The following is a 23,301-nucleotide window of genomic DNA, read 5'->3' as shown; positions in this document are numbered from 1 at the left end:
CTGCTGGAAGCTCTACTACACCATTCTTTCTCCTTCTAATCGCTGCCTTGCCTTTAGGACTGACAAAAAGAGGACTTTGTAATCCTATTGGCTGCTGTCCTGACCTGGAGTAGTTGCTATGCAGAGAAGGGTGGAGAGTGTGATTGGGGTAAGGAGAATTTGGAGCACTGTACAGTACGAATGGCTGTAACGGATAGGCATGCCCATTGTTCATTTTTCCTTTGTGCACCATATAGCCTGTTCGACACCTTTAATCATGTATGCAATTGTGAATTTGTTTCGAAACATATGAAATTCTCCCAACTTCAAAAAGTTTCAGTTCATAAGAAAAAATAAAATAAAAATAGGCTTGACTTTGGAGCATGATTTCCAAGAATCATAACTGTCTGTGCCTATGCAGGTGATTATGTGCAACAAGGCCATAAAATTAAATATCAAGTAAAACATTAGCTGGAAATTAATCATCCTGTCAAACAGATGACCTGAAAAATAGTCCAATAAGGTCTTACCAGAAAGACTAATATCATCGACAGATACTGCACAAGACAGAGAGAAATACAAGTTTAAATCTTGCCCACGGTCAGCAAAAATGTGTGTTTTGGTCATTGACCGAGTTCACGAATTATTTATTTTTTAAAACTCACTCAGAAACGGAGTCAGTTTTAAATAATACTTGCAGGGACAAGGCTATTTCAGTTGACATTTGAAGGATTATTGGCTCTCTGCCTTGTACCTACAAAGCAAACTTGACATGACACCAAGTATGTGCACTTTGCAACTTAGAAACTGCAAGTAGCTATGATTTTTGCTTTGTGATTTGGGCCAACAAAATTGTTAAACAGTATAAGAAATTTGTTTAAAACACTTTATTTGCAATATACACAACAGTTAAATATAAAAATTCTTGAAAAATTCTGGACAAAATTTAAGAGAAATGTCACAGAAGACCAGTGGAAAAGTTCCCAGTTTTCACTGGTAGTGGTTCTGACAATTTGATTGGGTTGCAGCTCTGATACATTTGAAGTAATGCACATCGTTCATAGTGGGGTCTGAGCAGGAAGTGATCAGAGGTGACTGCTGAACTGAAAACATACAACATGTAGAAGGCACAGTCTCTCCTGGAGGAGTTCAGACAAACAATAAATAAAAATGATATTTAAAAAAAAAAAAAATTTAAATGTGAAGTGATCTTCAGGTTTAACAAAATAGTAAAAGAATTCAATGCAATTGTGGGCTAGAACAACCCAGTAGACAGGCTTAGATACTAAACAAATCTTTTACAGACCGCTAACATTTTAGCACATACACATGGAATAATTATTTATTTTTTTACACTCATAACTACAAACGAGCATCACAGAAGCTGGATCAGGTTTCAAGTCACATGGTTTCTAAGAAATCAAGGAAGAAGGGTAGCCTTTGAGTTAGAGGAACCTACTGGATCAATCAGGAATCTGCAGCAGTGTGGTGCCAACTGGACTCAGACCAGTCCTTGTGATGCACTGGATTTTCCAGGCACTGCTAGGACCCCTCCTGCTAAAACTTTAGAGCACCTGTTCAGATCTGGACACGTGGCTATGTGCAGGGAGCAAATCAGCCTCTCTTTAAAAAAAAAAAAAAAAAAAGGGGGAGGACATGTGGGCTTTGTGGGTATCTATATGCTAGAAATGTGCTGCTCAGGTGGGAATGATTCCATGCGTTTGACAGGTTAGAATTTGTTCATGTTCGTGGCCCATTTCATATGGTCATTTTCACCTGGTCAGAAAACCCAGAAACCAGACCTTTTCAGTTTCGCAGCAGTCAGTAAACCAACTCTGCCATAGTCACGCACAAATGTCTGTAAGACAGCAGTGACGCCAGTTCAGAAAAGGAGCCCAGTCCTATCTGATGAAATTGCCACCACCAATCTCCCGCTTGTACCGGTTGGTGAGGTGATCTGCTTGTACAGTGAGTTTGGACAGGACCCCAAACAGCCCCCGCAGGTGGAAGTGAAACTGGCCCTCCAGGTCAGAGGTCTCCTCACCAGGGGTCTCTCCTCGTCCACCTCCTTCCTGTTGCTGCTGCTGCTGCTCCTCCTGCTTGAGGGCCATCTCCAGAAAGCTGGACGCCCCACTTCCATCTTTCTTGAACAGGCCCCACTCCATGTCATTCTTGATGGACTTGAGGAGAAGGTAGTGCTCGTACATGTCCCTCTGCTTGCCGTTGGGGACCGGCTCATTGTTGTTGTTGTTGACGACCACCACGGGGTCAGCGCTCTCTTGTTCCTCTAAGGGCACATCCTTGAGGAGGCTGGGCACCATGATGGTTTCGTCCATGTTGTTGGCGGCAGCAATGAAACGATTCATCACGTTGATGAGGGAGTGCTTGTTACTGGACTCAGAACCGCAGAGCTGCATCATGGTGATGGCACCTAGAGGCTCCTTTTAGAAGTGAACTGGTGGATGTTGTGAACACTAGAGAACCTGTAAAGACAATATGAAAAAATTATAGATTGCTGGTCGAGCAGGCAGAGAACCGTGTCATTTCTCTGATCAGGCCCCACACATTTCAAGCAACCGTGTCAAGTATAGACTACTTTCAGGGTTCGGACAAATTGGGAATTTCAGTTAATTGAAGGGAAAGTTCCAAATCATTTTGTGACAAGCCATCTGTGCAGTCAATGCATGCACACGTGTTTGCAGAAGTAGCCTAACTAAAATGTTCAAATACCAGTCCATACAGGCTACCGGTAAAATTAGGCTACCAAATTATCGCATTAAACAATTATTTAGCGGCACAGAATCAAAAGCGCCGATCAGGTTGTTTTCATGGAATAACCAACAAGGATCTGAAGGGTGACTGCGTCAAATAATTCCATTCTTGTATGCATATCAAGAGCTTATATTTCGCATGCGTCTTTACGTCGCACGGCTCAGCAGTACGCGGTCAAACAGAAACCAGAAACATAATCGAGCAATGTTCATACCAAACTCAAGCTCTGTCGAACAGATTAAGGAAGACCCGCCATTTGCACGTTGCCTTGCAAAAACAGTCAATACAATTAATTCAATTCAATTTAAAACCAGATTGGTACCCCTCCCCATTTACTCCAGCGATTAAAGCAAGCATCGCTTCCGTATTGACCTTGACATCCTGTTAAAAGAACGCAGACTGATGCGTACAAGATCACGCCACCACTGAAAAAGGGAACAAAAAAAATAATGTATAACTACTAACCTCAATGAATCCTCGACCGTGAAAATCAAAGTGCCAGAAAACCACAAAACAGAGCTAAGAAAACCGAGTAAGTATTCTGCTAGGGACTCTGATCACGCAGCTTCTAACTGGGCGTTCTCAGAATCAGCGACTCTGCTATTTATACGCTGGAAGCCGGTTGGCAAGGACTTCCCCCACTGTGCAAGTAACCAAGGAATTGCATCAGTGATTGAGTGTCGGCCATTTGATTGATGTGACGCACACCAATGACCGAGGAGTATCTAGCTTCCATCAACCTTTCTGTCGAATAACATAGAGATACGCGAGGGGTTTGTCTAAGGACACCTCCCTTAACTATTCATAGCTTTCACTAGTAATAGTTACAAGAAATAGACGATGAATATCGTAAACAGTTTTATATTTGTGATTGCGAATACTTGGTGGACATATTTAAACGTGTTTAGCATTGTCTGCTACTCGTTTTACAGAGGCTTTTATTATAGACACTACAAACCACGGTCGTTTCATTTTTAAAAAAGTGAGATAAATCGGAATGACGTTTGAAATGTTTTCCGCCATTTCCAGGCATGGGCCAACCTAAAAAACAATTCCTTCCATTAACTAGCTTCGATTGGCCTTCACGTGGGATGTTTTGCCATTAAGGCTCGCATAGGCTGCTGTTCATGAAGTTAGTTGTTGAAGTTGTTGTGTTTTTCACTCCTGCTCTACCCCTAGAGGAAAATGTAAAACTGTAAGAGGAAATTTTATATGCAAAAAGTACTTATGGATCTGCATCTGACAGCACGCTAGTGCCATCTGGCGTCGGTCTGTGTCTTGAGGTATTGGACAATACGCGAGAAAATAAACAACCAAGCACATCGACATACTTTGAGAAAGTACCTCTAAATTTTACATATCTTGTTAAATTTAAGTTCTGAGTTCACAGATGAATCTGCAACAATGTAAACACTGACAATATGCAAGTTTTATTTTTCAAACCACAAACTATTTGAACAAGACATTATTTTAAGAGTTGCTCTAAGATTTTACCCCCATAGGGACTAAAACTGCATGAAACCACTAACTAAATGTTTCTAGTCAATGAAAAGTATTTATTGCAGTGATTATGTACACATTCTCTTTTCCCTTAAGTAACAATTACAAATTCCCTTTGTTTCCAATTATATTCATCAGCGGCATGACTTGACATGATATTCATTCTTTCCATTTTTATACGAATATTTAACTTACATTTATAAAACTTTATTTTTTAATCCAGAAAGTCAGCTTGTCCTATAAAGATATTGCATTTTTATGGACATCAAGAAAGAAGAAATATGTAAGGACCAAATACATTCTCAGAGACAGCATGCTGAGGATTAACCTTCAACTACGCAATTCAAAAGGCACACTTTGGAATGAAATCACAAACTCGGTCTGCCCTCTTGAATCACCATAAAGATGGCTATGGCTAGTCTGAATACAGGATCTGACAAAATGTCACTTGGCATTCACTTGAACAACACCACAGTCAAAACAATATGGGCACAAGCTGGCCACAGAGTTTATGGCATGTAAATCGACACTAATAAATACTTCTCTTCCCACTTCTTTCCTTGTAGTTCACAACTGGAATATAACGAATGTCCAAACACAGAGATTTCATTTTGTGGTATTGCACTGTACAGTATCAAACGTGGAACACATTGTCTTACATTTGTCATATTACAGTGCTGGCCCAAAAGAGTTTAAACGGTCTGCTGTATGCACTGCAATAGCATTCATGTGGGATAAGGACACATACACAAAACACTGAAACCGGCATAATGGCTCTAAGAAATGTAATGGCTTGAATTGAAATCAGCAGTGTCCCACTCCTGGTTCTGGAGATCCGAGGCCCTAACTCCTGCAGGTTTAACAACTGACTTCAGCTGTTAACAGGTGATTAACATCAGGTGATTCATGTTCGCATCAAAATAAGGGCAAGAACTAAGTACAGGTCTTGAGGTACAAATGGAAATGGTTGCCTGCCAGTAGACACTACCGATTTAAATTCATTTAAAGTCACATTTAAAAAAAAAATCTTTTCACATTTTCATGATTCTGTTCTTGAAAATGTAAAAGTATACAGTACTGGCACAAATTATGGAAACACTGTGCTTAAAGAAGAAGTTCAGCACTCTTAAAACTTTTATCTGTGTCCTTTCTGTTGTTTATCGAAGCCATTTTTAAAACTGTATTTTTTTAACAGTTATCTGTTCCACGAGCGGTAATGACATTATGCGATCATTAGTAAATACACAAATACCTGACAAATAGATGTTCAACCTGTTATAAAATTTCTAACAGCAAGATACATTACATTGCTCAATTATGTAGGTATGACCTAATGCACAGGAAGGTGTAATGGTTATTACTTGTTTAAATCAAATGCTAATTATTTAATCATTTTTGTTTTATGCTGATATGACATTTAGCACATATCACATTTATGCTAAAAACAGGAACTGTTGCAAAATATTGGATTATCAAACTCCATTTATAAACGCAGTGCTTCCAAAATTTGTGCCAGCACTGCATGTGACAAACATGTCTGTCAAAACGATCATATATCTGCCACTAAACAGAGCTTCTTGTGAGGTTAATTTTTGGCCTGCGTTTCCCTTCATTCCAGAAATACGTGAGAAATGAAATACAGACTATTAAAAGCAGCAAGTGATCTAACATGAAATGGCTAAGAAAAACACATACAAAAAAAGATTAAAAACTGTAAGGGGTCCCTTTTAGGCAGCTTCTATCCAGATCAGTTTGTCTGTATCCTGCAAGAAAAAAATACAAAAAAGAAAGTAAAAAACCTTTCCATATTGCTTTGTTATTATAATTCACATGTAGTTTTTGGATTCCATACCTTTTAGTTTAACTGAATTATGAATGATAGATACTTCCAACATTAATATTTTTTTGTGCATGTAACACTGCAGAATCATCAGCCCTTGTACCAGCATAACTGACTGAAAACAATTGCTGAACGAGTATGTTGAAAGAACACTGCATTTAATATATACTGAACCACTGAACTCTAAACATACATATTTCCATACTTAGAAATCAGAACCAAAAATATTAATTAACTTTATCCATTCTGTAACAGCACATGTAGTACTGGTCCCTTTACTATGGAATGGTTGGCAATGACAATATTGGTTTGTGTTTGTTTGAGTTATACCTGTATCAGGGTGCTCCTAGACCATCTCATACTGGTTGTTTGTAATGTACCGGGACAGACAGCAGGCCAGGAAGACTCCTATGAGCTGTGCAGGAAATGAAACATTTAATTGAACTTTTTTGTCATGAGTAAAAACACGTGACATTTCCCAAATTCATTACATCGTTCTTTCACATCTATTTACTATTTATTTTCTAGTAACTATTCATTTACACCCCAACCAAAACTATCAAATAAACAAGACCAGGTCAAAACCTAGTATATAATTGGACCGTGTGACCAATGGTGTAACTGCATCATTCAGTCTCTCAGTCACAGACATTCGCGTTTATAGGGCTGACCCCGCTGTTGCGGTCCAGCCAAAAAAGCTAATAAATGAACAGTATAATTGCTTTACATCTTAAATATGCTTACTCATCAGGCTGCACCACTGAGAATGCTGTAATTCATATTACCTGGAAGAAGGCTATTCCAAAGGAAATCCCTGCAATGATTCCAAGGTTAGACTCCATTGTATCGGTTACCTTGGAGAAACAGCCCTGGAAAAGGAAAAAAGGAAGGTGGTAGGGTGTGTCGTCACAAAATAACTATCACAAATAACATTAATCTGCTTCGTAAACATAGCCATCTCACGCAGTAACATAGTTTAAATGCATGGCAGGTTTAATTTTATAGTTATGTCAGTCAATTTCTATTGTTTTGCTCTATTTCGTAACTGACGGGCAAAAGGACTCTCACCACAGGGTAAACCTCCGTGGCAGCTTTGTCTGGGTTTTTAAGGACGTCGGGGGTGCAATTGTCGCTCTCCTTGCAGCAGCTTTCGGGGATGCCATTGCTTTTAAAATAGTCCGTATTCTCCCAGTCAGTGTAGTTTTCAGATCCACAACATTCCAGCTGCACAACAACAGGTTCACACGGTAGTACCAAGTAAGGAAATCACCAGTTATTAATCACCATTCACTTCATTCCCAATCTCACCCATTTTACCATATACAAGCTCTGTGGCAATTCCATATAAATCTACAAGCCGGTGGCAAGTTCGGCTTGGATGAAGCAACGTACTTTGTATTAACAGCTGGGCTTAAATTTCTAATGTTTTAACAGCTTATTTGTTCCATTCTCTTCTACCAGCACCACTTAATTTTGTTCTCTGTTTCTGTTTTTTACTTTTTTCATGCCACTGTTACACTGTTAGAGAGATTCTCACAGGTCTTTCCCATTGATATAAACATTATTATCATTTTTTAATTCTCTCTTTTTAAAATCCGCCCTCCCCCAAAAAATAAAATAAAAGAAATAAATAAAATAGAAAATATCCTCATTACTGTATATTTCTGTCCTTTTCTTTTCTTGAAAGCATTGCTACATTTCAGCATGTATTTTTCCAAACACACTTCCATCACTGCAGGTTGGCCATATTAACAGTATGCAGTATTCAGAACATATGAAGGAAGGACTACGTACATTTCTCTGGATGGTGTCCAATGTTTTGCTCTGGGGGCCAGTACCGTCATATTTATCCATGGCGCTTTTGTAGGACACACGTAATATATCCTTTATCTGAAAAAAGAAAACAAGCTAAGCTTTAGAGGTAATGGAAGAAGTCAAAAACAACAACTAGTTAAACCAGTAATAATAACTTAATCTCATTTAATCTCTCCATAATCTAAACTACATGCAAGCACACCTTACCTCATGTCTAAAGACGAAGCCAGAGATGCCTGCCACAAGCTCGGCTAAGAACACCAGGATCAGGAACATGGCATACTGTTGGGGCCACGAAGAAACCCAGCCGTTAGATACAGCGAGAACTATGAATTCACTCATCTTATATACTCTCTCTACACGTAAACAAACGCGCATAGGCACCAATGAAACTGACACACAGCAGATACACTACGTCCTAGCCAAAGGGGGAAAAAAAATCTTCAAAATGCAATGATTGAAACCGAATCTCAGAAAAGACAGCAGCTTTCAGCAACATATAAGGAGGAGTGTGTTACAGTACACTGTGAATAGGTCAGGAAACCAGGGGTGTGATTTTACACATTAACCAGTAACTGATTTTCTCTGCACCCACTGTTATTTTGCTTTTCTGTCAAACATTCTCCCACCAAAAAACAAAAAAACAAAACAGACCACATATCTGGGGGAAATAATTTTTTTTTAATCACACTTTTTTGTTGTTTGTTTTAAACCCACCAGTTTAAGCATCCAGGGGCTCCCGCGACACGTAGCGAAGCAGCCAAACAGGCCGAAGATGACAATGACGGCTCCAGTGCCGATGAGTACGTAGGGCGCATTGGTGCTTTTCTCTGAGGCCAGGGAGAAGAAGGCTTCCAGCCTCACCTTGCCCCACACACCAACAGCCAGCAGGATGACCCCTGTTAACTGGAAGGAAGCGGGGCCAGATTAATTGCTGCATTCCAAAAGCACTCGCACAGAGGGCTACCTACCTGGCAGTGAGATGCTATACAAATTGGCTCAGAAAGGGTGAGGTTACAATCTGACTGATGCTTTTTTATTGCCTATTCTTCTTGATTAGGAAACAAAGGGGTTAGCAATAAACACTATGCACCCTAGACAAAAGGCTTTAACCAAAACCTAAAATACAAAGAGAAAATGCAAACCAAAAATTGTAAAAAGATGCAATGACTACACACATTGTAATTTAAAAGCAACAGGTGGATGGAGGAAAAGAAACTCATTTTATTTTTTAAATCAATCTATCACTACCTTATTCATACAGTGGCTTACTCCATTCCCTTTTCTCCAAAATAAAACCAGTAAAACATTCTGTTTGTTTAAACTGACAACTTAGTGACACAAAGCATGCCTCAGAGCTGAGAACTGCCATTTTAATTGTGCAGCCACCCCAAGCAATAATTTATTCAACAGGCATAGGTCTGCAACTTGACATTTACGTTTTGTTCTGCAGTGTTTTGTTCTTTGCCAGCCCTGGGGCACGTACTGTAGGCAGACTGTCTCAGGAAGTCATGGAAAGGTGGGGCTGATGGCACAGGAAGTCAACAACTAATGTAAATGTAAACAAGTTCTGGCCCTTTCAACCTGGCATGATTAAACTTCCCTACCCTACCCCTACCCCTACTTCCCACCCCACCCCATGTTGCCTGGGGAAATAAATCCCTCCTCCTCCTCCACAGTTCCACAGCTGATGTATGGTGATTGTCCTGGTCTAAGATGGCTGCTGAGCATCACCCAGGTAACTGTTGCGCACACATGTTGGTTGAGTGAATCACCCCTTTTTACTGCAAAGTGCTGTGAGACATGCAAAGGCAATGCACAAATACAATCTGCTATTATTGTCATAAGCATTATCTCCTATCAGTAACTGTATCAGTAACTTTGGGAATAGACTGTATGAACGATGAACAGTCCATGTGCTACAAGACAAAATCACTTAGCTACCATAAAGCAATAAATTGCAGGGTAAAAAAAAGACTGTTATTTTGCACTTTGATCCGCCAGGAGCTACGTTTCCACTGGAAGTGATTCAATGATATATGATCTTTTTTGACAAAATAATCTCTTGTGAATCAAAACTTTCACTGGTAAAGAACTGATCAGAAGTTAGAGACATTTATTTTTGAATAATAGTTTAGAGAAACATATTAGGACATAGCGGACACATGAAGACAACTTTTCCAGACAAAGAAACCCAAGACCAACCCAAGTCCAAGACCTCTACATTGAACAACTGATTTTTTTACACGCTTAAAAAATATGATTAATTAAATATATCAGGGCACTTTGAGATACAAGGAAATTTGAGTTCTCAATCTCAGCTGAAAAAAACGCACTAGCTAATTAATTACTGGGTAGTAGGCTGCGCTCAATACTTATCAAGCTAAATTAGCTAAAATATGACCAGGTTTTAAAACTTCACCATCTCACGACAAACAAGCCAATTGATTTTATTAGATTATGAAATAATTGCAAAGTATCCTTCTATCGAAGTTAGTTATAATTTATCTTGACAACTCGGTTACCTAGATTGCTAGTATAGATAGGCTAGTTCTCTTTCTATATTTCAAAAACATGACCTCGGTCCTAGCGTGGAACAGAGTTTGTGTGTGCGGTGAGGAATATTTTTGCTCCACTTAACGCTGCAAGAGTTTCTAACGACATGCACTAGCAATAACGTTATAATGACAGATAAGTTATTCGGGGGTGCGTCGTCTAGCCTAAAGCAAGAAACGTTGGTATTAGCTTTGCAAATTGTAGCTCTTAAACCAGTGGTAAACACAATGCCTACTGTAGCTAGCTAATCCAGATAATTCAACCTCCCGATCTGGCTGATTTTTAGTTCACTTACAAGCTAGCTAGCTTTGTTTACGAACAACTGTTGCTTGAACACCCAGCAATATGGCATACAGCTAGTGTAATTTACCTTGCAAAGCTAATGAACAAGAAACAGATTTTTGTATCACTGAAAATGATGGAACGTCGTTGTAATACGTTAGGTGGAAGTTCGTTAAGAGTTTACAATGCTCAATCGCCTGTCATCTAGCTATTTTAAGTCAACAAGTTATCTTACTAGCTCCATCTATTGTTATTATCCTTAAGTTAGTCTAGCTAGCTCGCTATTCCAGGCAGTTCATTGTTTTCCGAATCTGCACAACTAGATCATAGCTACTGATGTCAGTGCCAAAATATCCCATTGTTTTTCGCCTCCTAGCTTGCATCTCCATCAACCATTTGATTGTAAACTTACCCAAAATATAAGACTGTAAGAAATAAGAAATGTCTTAAGACATGTTATCACGGGCTTGGTCTGTAGCCTTCGGGAAGGGGAAGACATCCTGACAGGTTTGTAAATCGCAATTTCACAGCTTCGGTAAGGCTCCCAAACTTTCCGATTCGTCTTCCCTGGAAAACTTTCGCTCGACGCTTCAAGGAGAAGGGAAATGTCGTCACTGATTGGCTCTCGCTTTCCGGTATGGAAAACGGAGTCCAGGGCGGCTGTAGTTTCATTAGAGCGTAGATTATTGGATCAGAGCCCCCTCTGTTCCCCGACCGAAGCTGTTACTGTAGAAACGGTGTGCCAGGTGGCAGGTGGCAGTCTTGCCTCTTGTGCGTAGACGTGCTATTGTGCTTTGACAGTCATGCTAAAGATACTGAGTTCTCAGACAGCCTCCCAGTAATTGCCATTAATTAGCCAACAATATGACTGATCAGGTAGTGAAGCCTACCAAATGACGTGTAGCCTACAAAGACCCCTGAACTAAAAGTGAAAACTATGGCTTATTTGTTAGTACAAATATTTAAGTTAACGAATTTGTTATTTACAACATAAAAAGCGGTACATCAAAATATATGTAACCTTTTAATAGCAATCAGAATAAATTCCACGTATTTTATTTCACAATAGGTTGGCTAAGCTTAAACATGTTTGTATAATTAATTAAATGATTGAGTGTTATTGAGTGCTGTGTTTCTGTATTAAGTTACATCAAAAAGTAATAGCTAATCCCATGACAAATGTAGTTTATGACGACATATGGTGCTTGAAAAACAAACAGCACTCAGAAAATGTGTGGTCAAAGTATTTATTATTACTCTGAATAAGAATAGTTAAATAAAATAACGTATGCTATACTGTATATGTAAAGCCTGAACCTTTGGTCCACCAGTCTATATTACAGCATACATTACATATTGTTGTTATATAAATTCAATAAATGCTCAATATGATTTACTTGTCATCGTAAACGCTCTATTCCTCTGTCACGAGACACAGTGTGGCTTTTCCTACACCACCATGTGTCTTTAAAAGCAAAGCAGTGTGCGTCTGCCAAAATATTAGCAGTGAATGCAAGACCGCAATAATCGTGCCTGCTGGCGCTAGCCAGCTCACATTGTGGAGAGAGGAGTCGACACTGACACATCTTCCATAATCAGCGAAAACAAAAAGGTACATTTTTCTTACTGACTAAGGGAGTGTCTCTGTAGCCTATATTGCACGAAAAAGATTTGTGTTTTCCTATAAGAAACAAATCTTTAGTAGCTCAGCGAGATAGTGGAATTTGCTTCAAAGAGCAACAAGTAGGCTACAAGCTAATAGAACTCTAAAGAAGGATGTACGATGTTATTTGTCTTTTTTTGCGTTCATGGGATTCTCTCTCTCTCTCTCTCTCTCATATAGCACTCTAAACGTCGAGGGAGTGAAATGTCAAAGTTTTATTTTCTTCTACTATTTGAAGCTTTGACTCGCGTTCTTGGATTGCACAATGAAGGTAGGACTTGTATTGCTGCAGTTGCGTAGGTTTACTCAGTCAGCATTTATGCACAGCGGATTCGGATACGTTTCGCATGAACACAAAACATTTCTGCAATAAAAATATCGTTTTAAAGAGTGGCTGCGTGTTTTCAGTATAGACGTTTGAGCGCTGTCTAAGCAGCCAACTTTCGTGGACTTTAGAAAGCATACATTTTAAGGCTACCTTTCCGCACGTAGCCTACGCTATTCAGTCCTTTTTGTATTGAGTCCTTCAAACAGGGAAATACCACCATAACCACAGTTTAATGTCCTGTATTAGAAGCAGCTGTCGGAGAGTCTGCCTGTACTGTAGGACTACTTAAGGAGCATGGGTTGTTTGGTTTTCTATTTCAAAAAGAACTGACACAACTTTCTGAACACATTTAGACTGTGCAGAACTACCTGCTCAATTTTATTTGGTGAAGTAAATTAGTGTGGTTTAGACTTTATTGGATATTTGTTGTTTAGAAGCAACTCTGTTACACAGGTAATAATAAAGGTAACGTGTAATGTATTAATAGGTGGGTTATTTAGCTCAAATCCCTTATAGTTCCAACTGAGAGGGGTTTAATACATTGACTTTGAATTTTATATTTTTATGTGACTTCCACTTCTTTGTTGAAGTTATAACAACTGGTTTAGCAATGTATTAATATGTATAGGCTGCTTCAGACAAGTAAATGTCTTTCAGATCTACTGTGTCATGAAAAAGTATTTGCCCTCTCTCTGATTTTCTCTGTTGTTGCATATTTGTCACATGGAATGGCTTCAGATCTTTAGACAAAACATAATATTAGACAAACTGAACCCGAGTAAACACAAAACATTTTTTTAAACATTATTATTCAGTTTATTTAATGAAAAAAGTTATCCATCATCCATATTGCCTTTTGTCTAAGGATCTGAAACCATTCCGTGTGATAAATGTACAACAAAAGAGGAAATCTGGAAGAGAGCAAATACTTTTTTATGGCACTGTATGCCTTAATATCTATTTATTCACACACAGGACATTCTTTGTATATGCCAAATTAACAATGAAATATTTATGTTGTATGATTGGGAATTGCAGTGGTGTGTTAAATTGTCAATGCACTGTTCTTTTCTCTGAGCTTTTGTAATTTGTTCTTCGGTCTAGTGTAAACGGAAAATCATAGTGACAGATTTCAGTGGACTTAGTTAGATTTTCCATCTCATTTCATGTTGTGAAAACATGGCGGTTACACTGGGCAACCCCTTGCAGAAACCATTTATTACCTGTTAGTGTTCACACCTTCAAAATGTAAGAACTGCAAAAAAACGTTACAAGTGGGGAAGCTTTTCTTTCTCTCCGTGTTACGCAGTTATTGATTGTTTATACGGTCTCCATTGAACCTGGTACTAGTTGTTCACTTATGAGGAGGATGGTGATGAGCAGCTTTTACTGCTGCACCCGTGTTGTCATTCTAGAGATTCTCTGATATTCACTTTGATGTTCACTTTGTTCACTCTCAAGATTGTGTAATTATAGATCTGCAGTAACTCAAGTAACAAGTAAATTACTGCGTGTGTCCTAAGCAGCTGGGGCAAAGCCCTCATTTCACCTTTTCAACTTGATGACTCAGGCAAATGAATGAGCTAAGTAGACATGGCCCAGCTTAGTAACAGCCTGACAAGACGCACACAATTAACATCTCATACGAGGTCTGCTCTGGCTTTAAATCATAACCACCAGGCAAAGATAAATTGGTAATCCTGTTTTGGCATTCATGTTGATATTTTAAATGGCTTGTAATGCAAAAAACTTGTCATTCCATCGTCTGTGCTGGCCTGTCCTCTTCATCAAACGATTCCCTTCACATTCATATTGAAATATTCAAATGAGTACATAGATCCAGAACATGGCATAAGTAGCCGTATGAATAGGAGCTTGAAAAGGAAGCTTTGTAGTTTTATTAAGACATTTCACAGGATCGCAGAGCTTTCACTAGGGAAGTTTCCTTTAACGGGATGGAGAGTACAGGCGACCATGACACAGTAGGCAGCTGAGAAGAGTTAGAATGCAGTGCCTGAGTCCCAGGCCCAGCCCCATTGCCTCCCATTGCGCCACAGCTTCGTTATTTTACAACTGCTCTCTCAGATGGCCGCTGCAGGAAACGCCACCATCAGTTAGCAACTGAGAAACTGTACGTACTGTATTGAGTATGTTATGCGATACGTAACTTTTGATGTGGTAGCCCGTGGCTCTCTGTTCAGAATGTTTCCACAGGTCATCACACAGGAGATTATTAAAAAGCCTGAATCATTGGGTGCACTGGACGTTCCATGTCCAGCTGTGGTTTTGTGAGCTGAGTCTGTTGCGTTGTATGACTTCCATTATGTGGAATCTGACGTGTGCTGTGTGTTTCCAGCTGTGTGATATACTGCTTGTAGTTTGCCTCTGTCTGGATTTAGAGCTCAGAGTGAATGGGAAAAGGATGAATGTTTCCATTTAGAGAGAGTAAAGTGCCAGAAAGGGAGTTCTGTAGTTTTTGCCCTAGATTCTGTAGTAATTTTAGATGTTTTAGCAAGACATTAAGCAAGGACTCAAACATGCTTTCACAGTGTTTAGCAGTCAAGTTTAGCATTCCATGGGAAAAGTTCCAAGTTTCTTGCACTAAAGACTGCTCAGATACTATGTACAGGCAGTCTGTGCATATGGAATGGTTCTGCATTTGGAGAGAAATTTGTAAAGTCCAACTTAATTTAAAGCAGCAAAAAGGTCTGGATTCAAATAACTTTAAACAAATGTGTTATGAGGATAATCTCTAAGAGCCTTGCTGTTAGCTGCATGTCTTCACAGTGTTGACCTGCTATCAGGGGAAATGATTGGTAGAAGCTCAGCCCCCCTTCTGGGTTGGAGCTGTGGTGGACAGAATAAACGTTAGCCCCCTGGGGTAAGAAGCACACTGATGGAGCAGGAAATGGGAAATGTGGTCTGTATTTTCACAGGCCCTGACAAATCCCTTTCAGAGACTGGACTGGAAAAGCCCATTTGATACATAGAATGGAGGACAAAGTTTGCATGAGGAGCCTAATATTTCTAAACCGGTGGTGGTTCTGACAAATTAACACAATTATGGCCCCTTTGGAAATGCGCTGGTATAGCTTCTGGTAGATTCTCACTAAATTGTTCAAGGCTTTCAGTAAAGACTCACTTTTTCCACTGTCTCCTTGAGAATGGAAGGTACAGAGTTGTGCTGGTCTCCAAGGAATTGCTAATATCAAAGGAAAGTGTATTTTCCATATGTGTGTATATTTATATACGTGTGTGTGTGTGTGTGTGTGTGTGTGGGTGTGCATGTGTAATAAGGCTGGCTTTTTTCATAGACCCAAATCCATGGCATGGAAGTGGAAAAAAATCTTTGGAAAAAGAGATTTGAGAGCCTCCCAAGTGTCTCCCAACTCACATATTTTCCATTATTCTGAACATTTTTAGAGAAAGCATTGTTAAAATATTTCTAATGTTAGGGCTCCTTCAATCCATTTCCAAACAGTTCAATATCATGTGTACTGCTATACCAGAATTTGGCCTATATTTAAGAATGGTGAACACTTTAGGCCTACTAATCTACATTATACAGGCATGTCATTTTAAAATACATTAAATAAAAGCTCAATGACATTCAGTAGGATGTTCAGCTTGTTGTTGTACAAGCAGTAAAATTCTGCCCCAGTCTACTGTAAATGGAAAATTGGCAGAAGGTCAGAGCAAAAAATACTGCATACAGCACCATTAGTGCACCATTATCAAGTAACATGTCAATTTTGTGTGTTGACCTAACGACCATTGCCTGGTGCTTTACCTAACTTGAAGTCTAGAGCATTTGAGCTTTGCTGCTCTAACTGTGGAGCCTTGCTGCTGGTTTCAGATTCGGGGAGCAGACTGGTGAGTGGCTACAATGAGGTTTCCCCAGAGGTGGAGGCTCCCTATACACCCCAGTTGGATTACAGAGGTAAGTGAGGGGAAAATGTGCTCTGGGCATTCACTTTCTAAGGCCCACCTAAGAACTCACAAACGCTGATGTCATTGTCCCTCGGAGAGGAGCTTTGCAAATCGCTCCTCACGTGTAATTTGTCTGTCGCGCACAAGACTTGTAATTTGCCGTTGTCGTGGTGCGCTGATGTCTTTTTATTGGTCCTGGAGCCCCCCTGGCCGTGCCCATGTAAAAGTGCTGCCCTTGCTGCGCGCCCCACCGCAGCGCTGACGAGGCTGTTCTGTGCGTTTTTTTTTTTTTTTTTGGCCGCAGTGCCGCGGTGGTGCAACACGCTGAAGCTGCCCAATGGCGAGGTCACCTGCTTCTCCCCCCGCGGAGGGAACTATCACAACACCCTGGGGACGCGCTGCGAGATGTCCTGCGACCGCGGTTACCGGCTGCTGGGCCGAGCCTCGCTGATCTGCACGCCGAGCCGCCGGTGGTCCAGCACCGCGCACTGTCGCCGTGAGTGGTCCCCGGAAGGCCTGCCAAGTCTCTTTTTGTGAATGCCTGTTTAAAGAAGCATTAAAAGTCCTACCTTTTCCCCCCTCCCCGTCCAAACTCTGAAAATCTGCCCTGGATAACATGGAAAAGTTGGCATAATGAGCTGAGATCATGGTAAAATGCCCAGCCCAGGGAGGGGCAGAAATACACTAAGATGCATTTTGCAATGAAGTATAAATATATCTGTATACTCCAACTTCGGTCCCCAAGGGGTCCCTCTGTATACTGGTTTTTGTTCCAACCACAACTGCAATCCCAGAATTTTAACAAGCTGGCAATGTTTCTTCATTAGGTGCTTTTCATGTTTAGAGGGATTATTTGTCCTCTTAAGCCACATTATGTCAGAAATAGCTATGCATTTCATGAAGAATAAAAGTGCTATACATTGTGTTTACTGTGCTATATTGCAAACAATTACATAAAAAGATGTAACAAAATTATTTAGCAGATATCTTCAAATTAAAGACTGGTGATTCAGTAGCCTCTTAGGTGGTGTAGCTGTGGACACATGGTCACTAAAACTAACTGTTTGGTAGATAATGAAGAATTATGAAAATTATGAAAGTACTCACTGTACATGTGTTTAATTAGTAGCTTCACTTCATCGTTTCACTTCAGTCTTTAATTTGATCTGTTAAAAAATGCTATTACTGCTTGCAATATAGCACAATGAGCACGTGAACACTGGATTTTTATTTTTCATGGCATGCATTACTATTTCTGTCATAATGTAGCTCAAGAGGGTAGATAATCCCTCTAAACACAAAGAACACCTAACTGAGAAAACTTAACAGCTTGTTAAAATTCTGGGATTGCAGTTGTGGTTGGAATGAAAACCAGCATACACAGAGGGTCCCCAGGGCCGAGGTTGGGAACCACTGCTCCGCATTCAAAATGGCGGAAATGTAGATTACATTGCAGGTGGCACAGGCCATACACAAACCCTACAAAACTAAATGAGGTGGCACAGAGATACAAACCATACAAAACGAAATACATATTTCAGTTACCTGTGTTCGGAATAGTGGCCATCCCTGGGCAGTGTAAACCCCTCACCCTTTCTGTGTCTCCCTCTTGTACCACATTTGGCCTCCCAGAGGTGCGCTGCCGCGTCCTGCCCCTGGTTTCGCACGGCACGTACACCTGCACCAACGGTGTGGCGGCGGACTCCCGGTGTGACTACACCTGCGACCGGGGGTACCATCTGGAGGGGGTCCACACCCGCACCTGTATGCCAGAGGGGAGGTGGAATGGCATAGAGCCCGTCTGCGCAGGTAAGCTATGTTCAAAGCTCAAACTCCAAAGATCACATCTTGCGACCCAAATCCAACCAAGATAAAGGAAGCAGTGAATCTCTGTAAGGGGTAGATCCCCGTCAAGCTTAATGCTAATGTACAACAGACTTACTACCGTAAACAGATGGGTGTGTGGTGTTAAATAAAGAACAGAAAGCCCAAACGGTCTTTATAGCTCATCCTGCTTTGTGCAGTACTTCTGAAGCCTGTCCCTAAAGCTGGCCCCTTATTTAGATATTACCCAGCCCCTCTCTGCTCCCCTGCTCCACTGAGTCCACATTTCCCTTTGTGTTACTGGATCTCTTCCAGTCCCTCTGAGGATTGTTTTGTAGTCTTCAAAGTTCTCCTCCTCAAATGAACTTCAGATGAGATTCAGGAATCAGATGAAGCAATAGGCTTTGGACAAGAAAGGAAGTTTATATTTCACAGAATCAACATTTTTGATGTTTTTTTTCATCCTCTTTTTTCTTTGTTTATTCTTAAAAAAATAAAAATAAATAAATTGCAGCGGGTAATTTGTGCAAACCCATCTCTTGCAGATCGTGACCCACCTAAAATAAAGTGCCCTCTGTCTCGAGTGAGATATGCGGAGCCTGGAAAACTGACTACCACCGTGTTCTGGGACCCCCCTGTTGTCAAGGATACTGCTGACACAACAGTGACGGAGTACATAAATTTGACTCTTTGTTTTAGAGACTTTTCTGTCCTATCCTTTTCTCTGTTTAAGTTGGTAAGAAATTGATTATTTTTTTCTTTTTATTTCTTTCTGTACAGTGTAAAGCTTATAGGTGAACCATCCGGATCAGAATTTGAAGAAGGAGTTCACGTCATCCAATACAAAGTATTTGACCAGGCCAGGAACAAGGCAGTGTGCAAGTTCATCGTCCGCATTGAGGGTAAGGAAGGTGTTAGGGCAGGTACAGAAAGTGGGAATAAGGTGACTGCATTAGTATGAAAACACTGTTTGAAAAGATATGGGATAGGGCGATAATTAGTTAGGGCTTCCATGTATAAATGTCATAGATGCTGCATTCTGTAGTAAGAGAGACCACGTGTCCTGAGGAAAAGCATAAGAAAATATTTATTTCTGAAGATCCCAGAGCCGTGGTAGGCCACTACCAACGTCCCTGAGGAAACCACCATATACAAGCTTTTAGGGGGTTTATTCTGCTCCATGATTGACTCTTGACGTAGCAATGTGCCGACAGTCTGACGCTGAATCCTCACTGTGCCAGCGTTGACTGTGGACAGGAGGCCCTTGTGGTCACATATAACTGCTCATAGCATTGCCTGGGGAAGGAGAGCTGTTGTCAGCAAGCAGGTTATGGCCTGCTCAATTTCACAGAGACTTGTGTAGTTGATCAGATGTTTGGAGCCTGGTGAACAGCAGACGAAGAAGAGACTGTGACTGGCCGCTGTGTGTTTGGGAGGACACGTATGCTTGTCCAGGGGTTTTCAACCATTACTTATCCAAGGACCCAGGCTCAAAGCTATCCAGGGGACAACTATCATAAGTTATAAAAAGGTTATATTTAAAAATAGGTTTTACATTTTGAAACATTTTCCTAAATATATAGTCATTGCACAACAAGTCGAGTCAGGGATCCTCTAGGGTGACAAAAAAAAAGAGACCCCCAGGGTTCCTCGATCCCCCTGCTGAAAACCCACACGCTAATCTATAATCTCCCCAATCCAGAGATTGGTTGATGTGATGGGGTGGGTTTATATTGGCCAGGTTGTAGAACAGAGGAGGAATCGGAATCGGTTTTTGGAGTGGAAGAGATTGACCTCTGTGTGTGCTGAGAAATGCACTCTTTTGCTTGTGTCCAGTGAAGAGATGCCCCGTCCTAAAAGAGCCACTCCATGGCTACCTGACCTGCTCTCCCGAGGGTAACGTCTACGGGTCTCAGTGTGAATACCACTGCAACAGGGGATACGAGAGGAGGGGAAACCCCATCACCGAGTGTCAGTTTGACAGCAGCTGGTCTGGGGCCCCCCCAACGTGTAACTGTGAGTATTTCCCCCCAGACTCTGCGGAATCAGAGCAAGTTTTTCATTGGGAGTTCAGTAGCTACAGGGTCAGCGTTCTGAATTCATAGACCTGTAGAATCATGATGTGTAATTTGAAAGCGACTTCTGAAAAGACATCACATGCACCCTGTCGTGCACGTCTCATTGTAAGTCACTGTGGATAATAGCGTGTGCCAAATGGCAGTAATGTAATGTAATTATGTGAAAAAATAAAAAAACGAAATATTGAGTGCATGCTGTGTGGTGCAGCCAACTTATAACCCTTATGAATCCACGACAAGGGTTCATTTTCTGCCAGTTTATGCACTGCGACCTCATCTATCTGTGACCCTCTCAGATTTCCTCTTGTGAATAAAGTACATAAGGAGGCAGACTGTCTGTTCTCCTTTAAAAAAACTACTGGAGAGAGGAGGGGTGTGGTTCTGTGAAGCTCCTTTCTGATAGGATCTGAGAATGACACTGAGCAGCGTGCTTCTGTTTTCAGTGGTGGAGATCATCGCGGATGTAAGATCGTCTTCATCCCTGCTCAGTCAGTTCTACCAGAAGAGAAGGCTGCTCATTGTATCCACCCCCAGCACTGACGACGAGTACTACAAGCTCCAGGAAATCATGTTACAGGTGGGTCGTCTTTACCTGGCTGAGCAAAGTGCAATCAATTCCACAGGGTAACAGAGTGACGGGTGGGGGAAGGGTAGCCTGGTTAAGGATGTGACCATCAGGCCTGCAGAACTTTGCGATGCATGCTGGTTTTATACCACTCCGCTTGCAGGCATGCATCTCACGGTGATAAGCTTACCAACTTTCAAGACAGATATTTTTAGCCAATCACATCATGTGCCATCAGCCGTCAGAGTGGAAGTGGCAAAATCAGTGGTTTGTGGTCTAAGGCAAAATCAGTAGTTAAATCCCGAAAACACCGCCCTCAGATTACCTGTCCGTAATGCAGTCAATGTTGTCCCCACCTCAACCGCGGTTCTGAGTCACCTGGGTCCTGAGGCCTGTGGGGTGCGATCGTCAGTTCTGTCTGCTGGGCTGGAGCTGCCTGTTTAAGGACATGACCATCAGGAGATAGACATCTCAGTGGAGCTCACCTGGTTAAGTAAAGGAGAAAGGAAATTTAAAAAAAATAAGGCCCGCTGGAGGTGACCGTTGGCTCTGTCTGTGGCGCAGAATTCGGAGTGTGGCCTGAGCATGCGGGAGGTGACGGTGGTGGAGCTGCTGGGACTGCCCCCGCGGGAGGTGGGCCGCATGAACGGGAAGCCCCTCGATTCGCAGGTCATAGAAGGGCTGTGGTAATCCCCCCCCCCCCCCCCCTCACGGTGACACACACAGGAAAGGCCGCAACTACCACCGAGCACACTGAGGTCAATTGCTTGGTTTTTTTTCCCATGTCCATTTCCAAATCCTATATTTCATTCGTTAGTGAGAACATCAGTTGCAATTCTTTTATGAGGGGAATAAATGGTCTTTAATATTTTCTCAAATTTAAGTCTAAGAATCAATTTCAGCATTAACATCTTAAAATGTATCCTCAAGTAAATTACTAAACTAAAGGGAAAAGAGCATACCCTGGCCTGGCCTAGCTCTCCCAGAGTTTCTTGATCTCTGAATTTTTCCAGTCTTGCTTGCACCACTGCACATAGGCCCAGTGTTACGATCTTATGATGTCATGTCATGCCACAGGAGCTAAAGCACGACTCATGCAAACCAAGTTCTAAAGGTCATCTTTTGGACCAAAGAAAACATTGCCCAAACTAAAATTAGTTAAATAAACAGCAAGAAAATATGCTAGAAGTGGGAGCTGGGAGCACATGATTTGTGTGAGTGTGCGTGCTTGTTTGCACTCCTCTGAATTAATGGTTGGATATTGCAGCAATGATGTGCAGGCAAGTATAACTTTGTATTATAAATTAGGAATAAACAAATAAGGTCTGGATTAAAAAATCAAAAAAATTTGGAGCCTAGTTTTTGATTTAGCCCTCTTCCAACTGGCACTAGCTCTTCTGCAGCACTGTGTGGCCTGTACTGTGGAGTGTAGTAACTGGGTTGTTGGGCAGTGCATTGGGGGACAGATGCACTTCAGCCACAAAGCTGGGGGAGAGACATAATGGTACTAATGTGTAATGCATAACTCTCACCAGTGTGCGTGTGTGTGTGTATTGCAGGACGGCCCTGAGGATCTCCAAAGCGTACTTCTCCATGGTGCTGCTGGACAAGCGCGGAGTTGACCGCGAGCGCCTCATCGACCCCATCACCTCAGAAGAGCTTTATTCACTGATTGACACCTATCTGCTGGATGAGGTGGAGCGTGAGCACATAGAAAAGTACAGAAGCTACTGTGACTGAGCTGCTGATCAACTACTTCCCCATGAGCCGATTACCACAGCGCCCCCAGGTGGCGGGAAATAGAACACACAGTGGACAGCTCTGGTGAAAGGGGCCTTCCTTTCATGGAATCATTCCAAACAAGAACAAAAGTTGTTTTTAACTGTTGAATTTCTGTCAACGGGCAAAAACCACAAAAGTGTCTGTATGGCTGAACGGATATGAAGAAGCATATTTGTTTCAGGTGTAAAACTACACAGATTGCCTTATGTATCTATCCATAAATACAAATTGTGATTGTCTACTAGCTATATAAGTGAGTATAAACATGAGGTTTATAGACTAAAAAAGATTAAAAACCTCCCCCCAAAAAACAAAGATCAATTTAAAATGTAAACATTTTATGACACTTTTGTTAATAAAAAGGATAATGAAATGAAATAACACAAC

The 23,301-nt window shown here is 41.1% G+C and overlaps 3 protein-coding genes across 3 annotated transcripts; 1 reads left to right on the top strand and 2 right to left on the bottom strand.

Annotated features, from left to right (window-relative positions):
• Positions 1 to 851: 851 nt before the first annotated feature.
• On the bottom strand, positions 852 to 3,373 carry mid1ip1l (MID1 interacting protein 1, like). The gene is made up of 2 exons (XM_064329291.1): positions 3,217 to 3,373; positions 852 to 2,462 (listed from the first exon to the last, which is right to left on the bottom strand). The coding sequence occupies exon 2, from the start codon at positions 2,397 to 2,399 to the stop codon at positions 1,881 to 1,883; it is 519 nt and encodes a 172-aa protein (XP_064185361.1). The 5' UTR covers positions 2,400 to 2,462; positions 3,217 to 3,373; the 3' UTR covers positions 852 to 1,880.
• A 789-nt stretch (positions 3,374 to 4,162) lies between these two features.
• tspan6 (tetraspanin 6) lies at positions 4,163 to 11,461 on the bottom strand. The gene is made up of 8 exons (XM_064329290.1): positions 11,157 to 11,461; positions 8,624 to 8,812; positions 8,114 to 8,188; positions 7,886 to 7,981; positions 7,160 to 7,315; positions 6,877 to 6,960; positions 6,422 to 6,506; positions 4,163 to 6,014 (listed from the first exon to the last, which is right to left on the bottom strand). Exons 1-7 carry the CDS (start codon positions 11,241 to 11,243, stop codon positions 6,438 to 6,440), a joined length of 756 nt encoding a protein of 251 aa, XP_064185360.1. The 5' UTR covers positions 11,244 to 11,461; the 3' UTR covers positions 4,163 to 6,014; positions 6,422 to 6,437.
• A 732-nt stretch (positions 11,462 to 12,193) lies between these two features.
• LOC135251648 (sushi repeat-containing protein SRPX2-like) lies at positions 12,194 to 23,300 on the top strand. The gene is made up of 11 exons (XM_064329287.1): positions 12,194 to 12,356; positions 12,588 to 12,678; positions 16,592 to 16,675; positions 16,970 to 17,161; positions 18,298 to 18,474; positions 19,035 to 19,161; positions 19,270 to 19,391; positions 20,326 to 20,505; positions 21,011 to 21,144; positions 21,697 to 21,818; positions 22,692 to 23,300. The coding sequence occupies exons 2-11, from the start codon at positions 12,612 to 12,614 to the stop codon at positions 22,870 to 22,872; spliced, it is 1,386 nt and encodes a 461-aa protein (XP_064185357.1). The 5' UTR covers positions 12,194 to 12,356; positions 12,588 to 12,611; the 3' UTR covers positions 22,873 to 23,300.
• The last annotated feature ends 1 nt before the right edge of the window (position 23,301 follows it).

Source organism: Anguilla rostrata, chromosome 3 (genome assembly GCF_018555375.3).
Source record: "Anguilla rostrata isolate EN2019 chromosome 3, ASM1855537v3, whole genome shotgun sequence".
In the NCBI taxonomy this organism is placed as follows: domain Eukaryota; kingdom Metazoa; phylum Chordata; class Actinopteri; order Anguilliformes; family Anguillidae; genus Anguilla; species Anguilla rostrata.
Note: the sequence above shows the minus strand (reverse complement) of the source record. Positions and strands in the feature narration are given on the sequence as shown.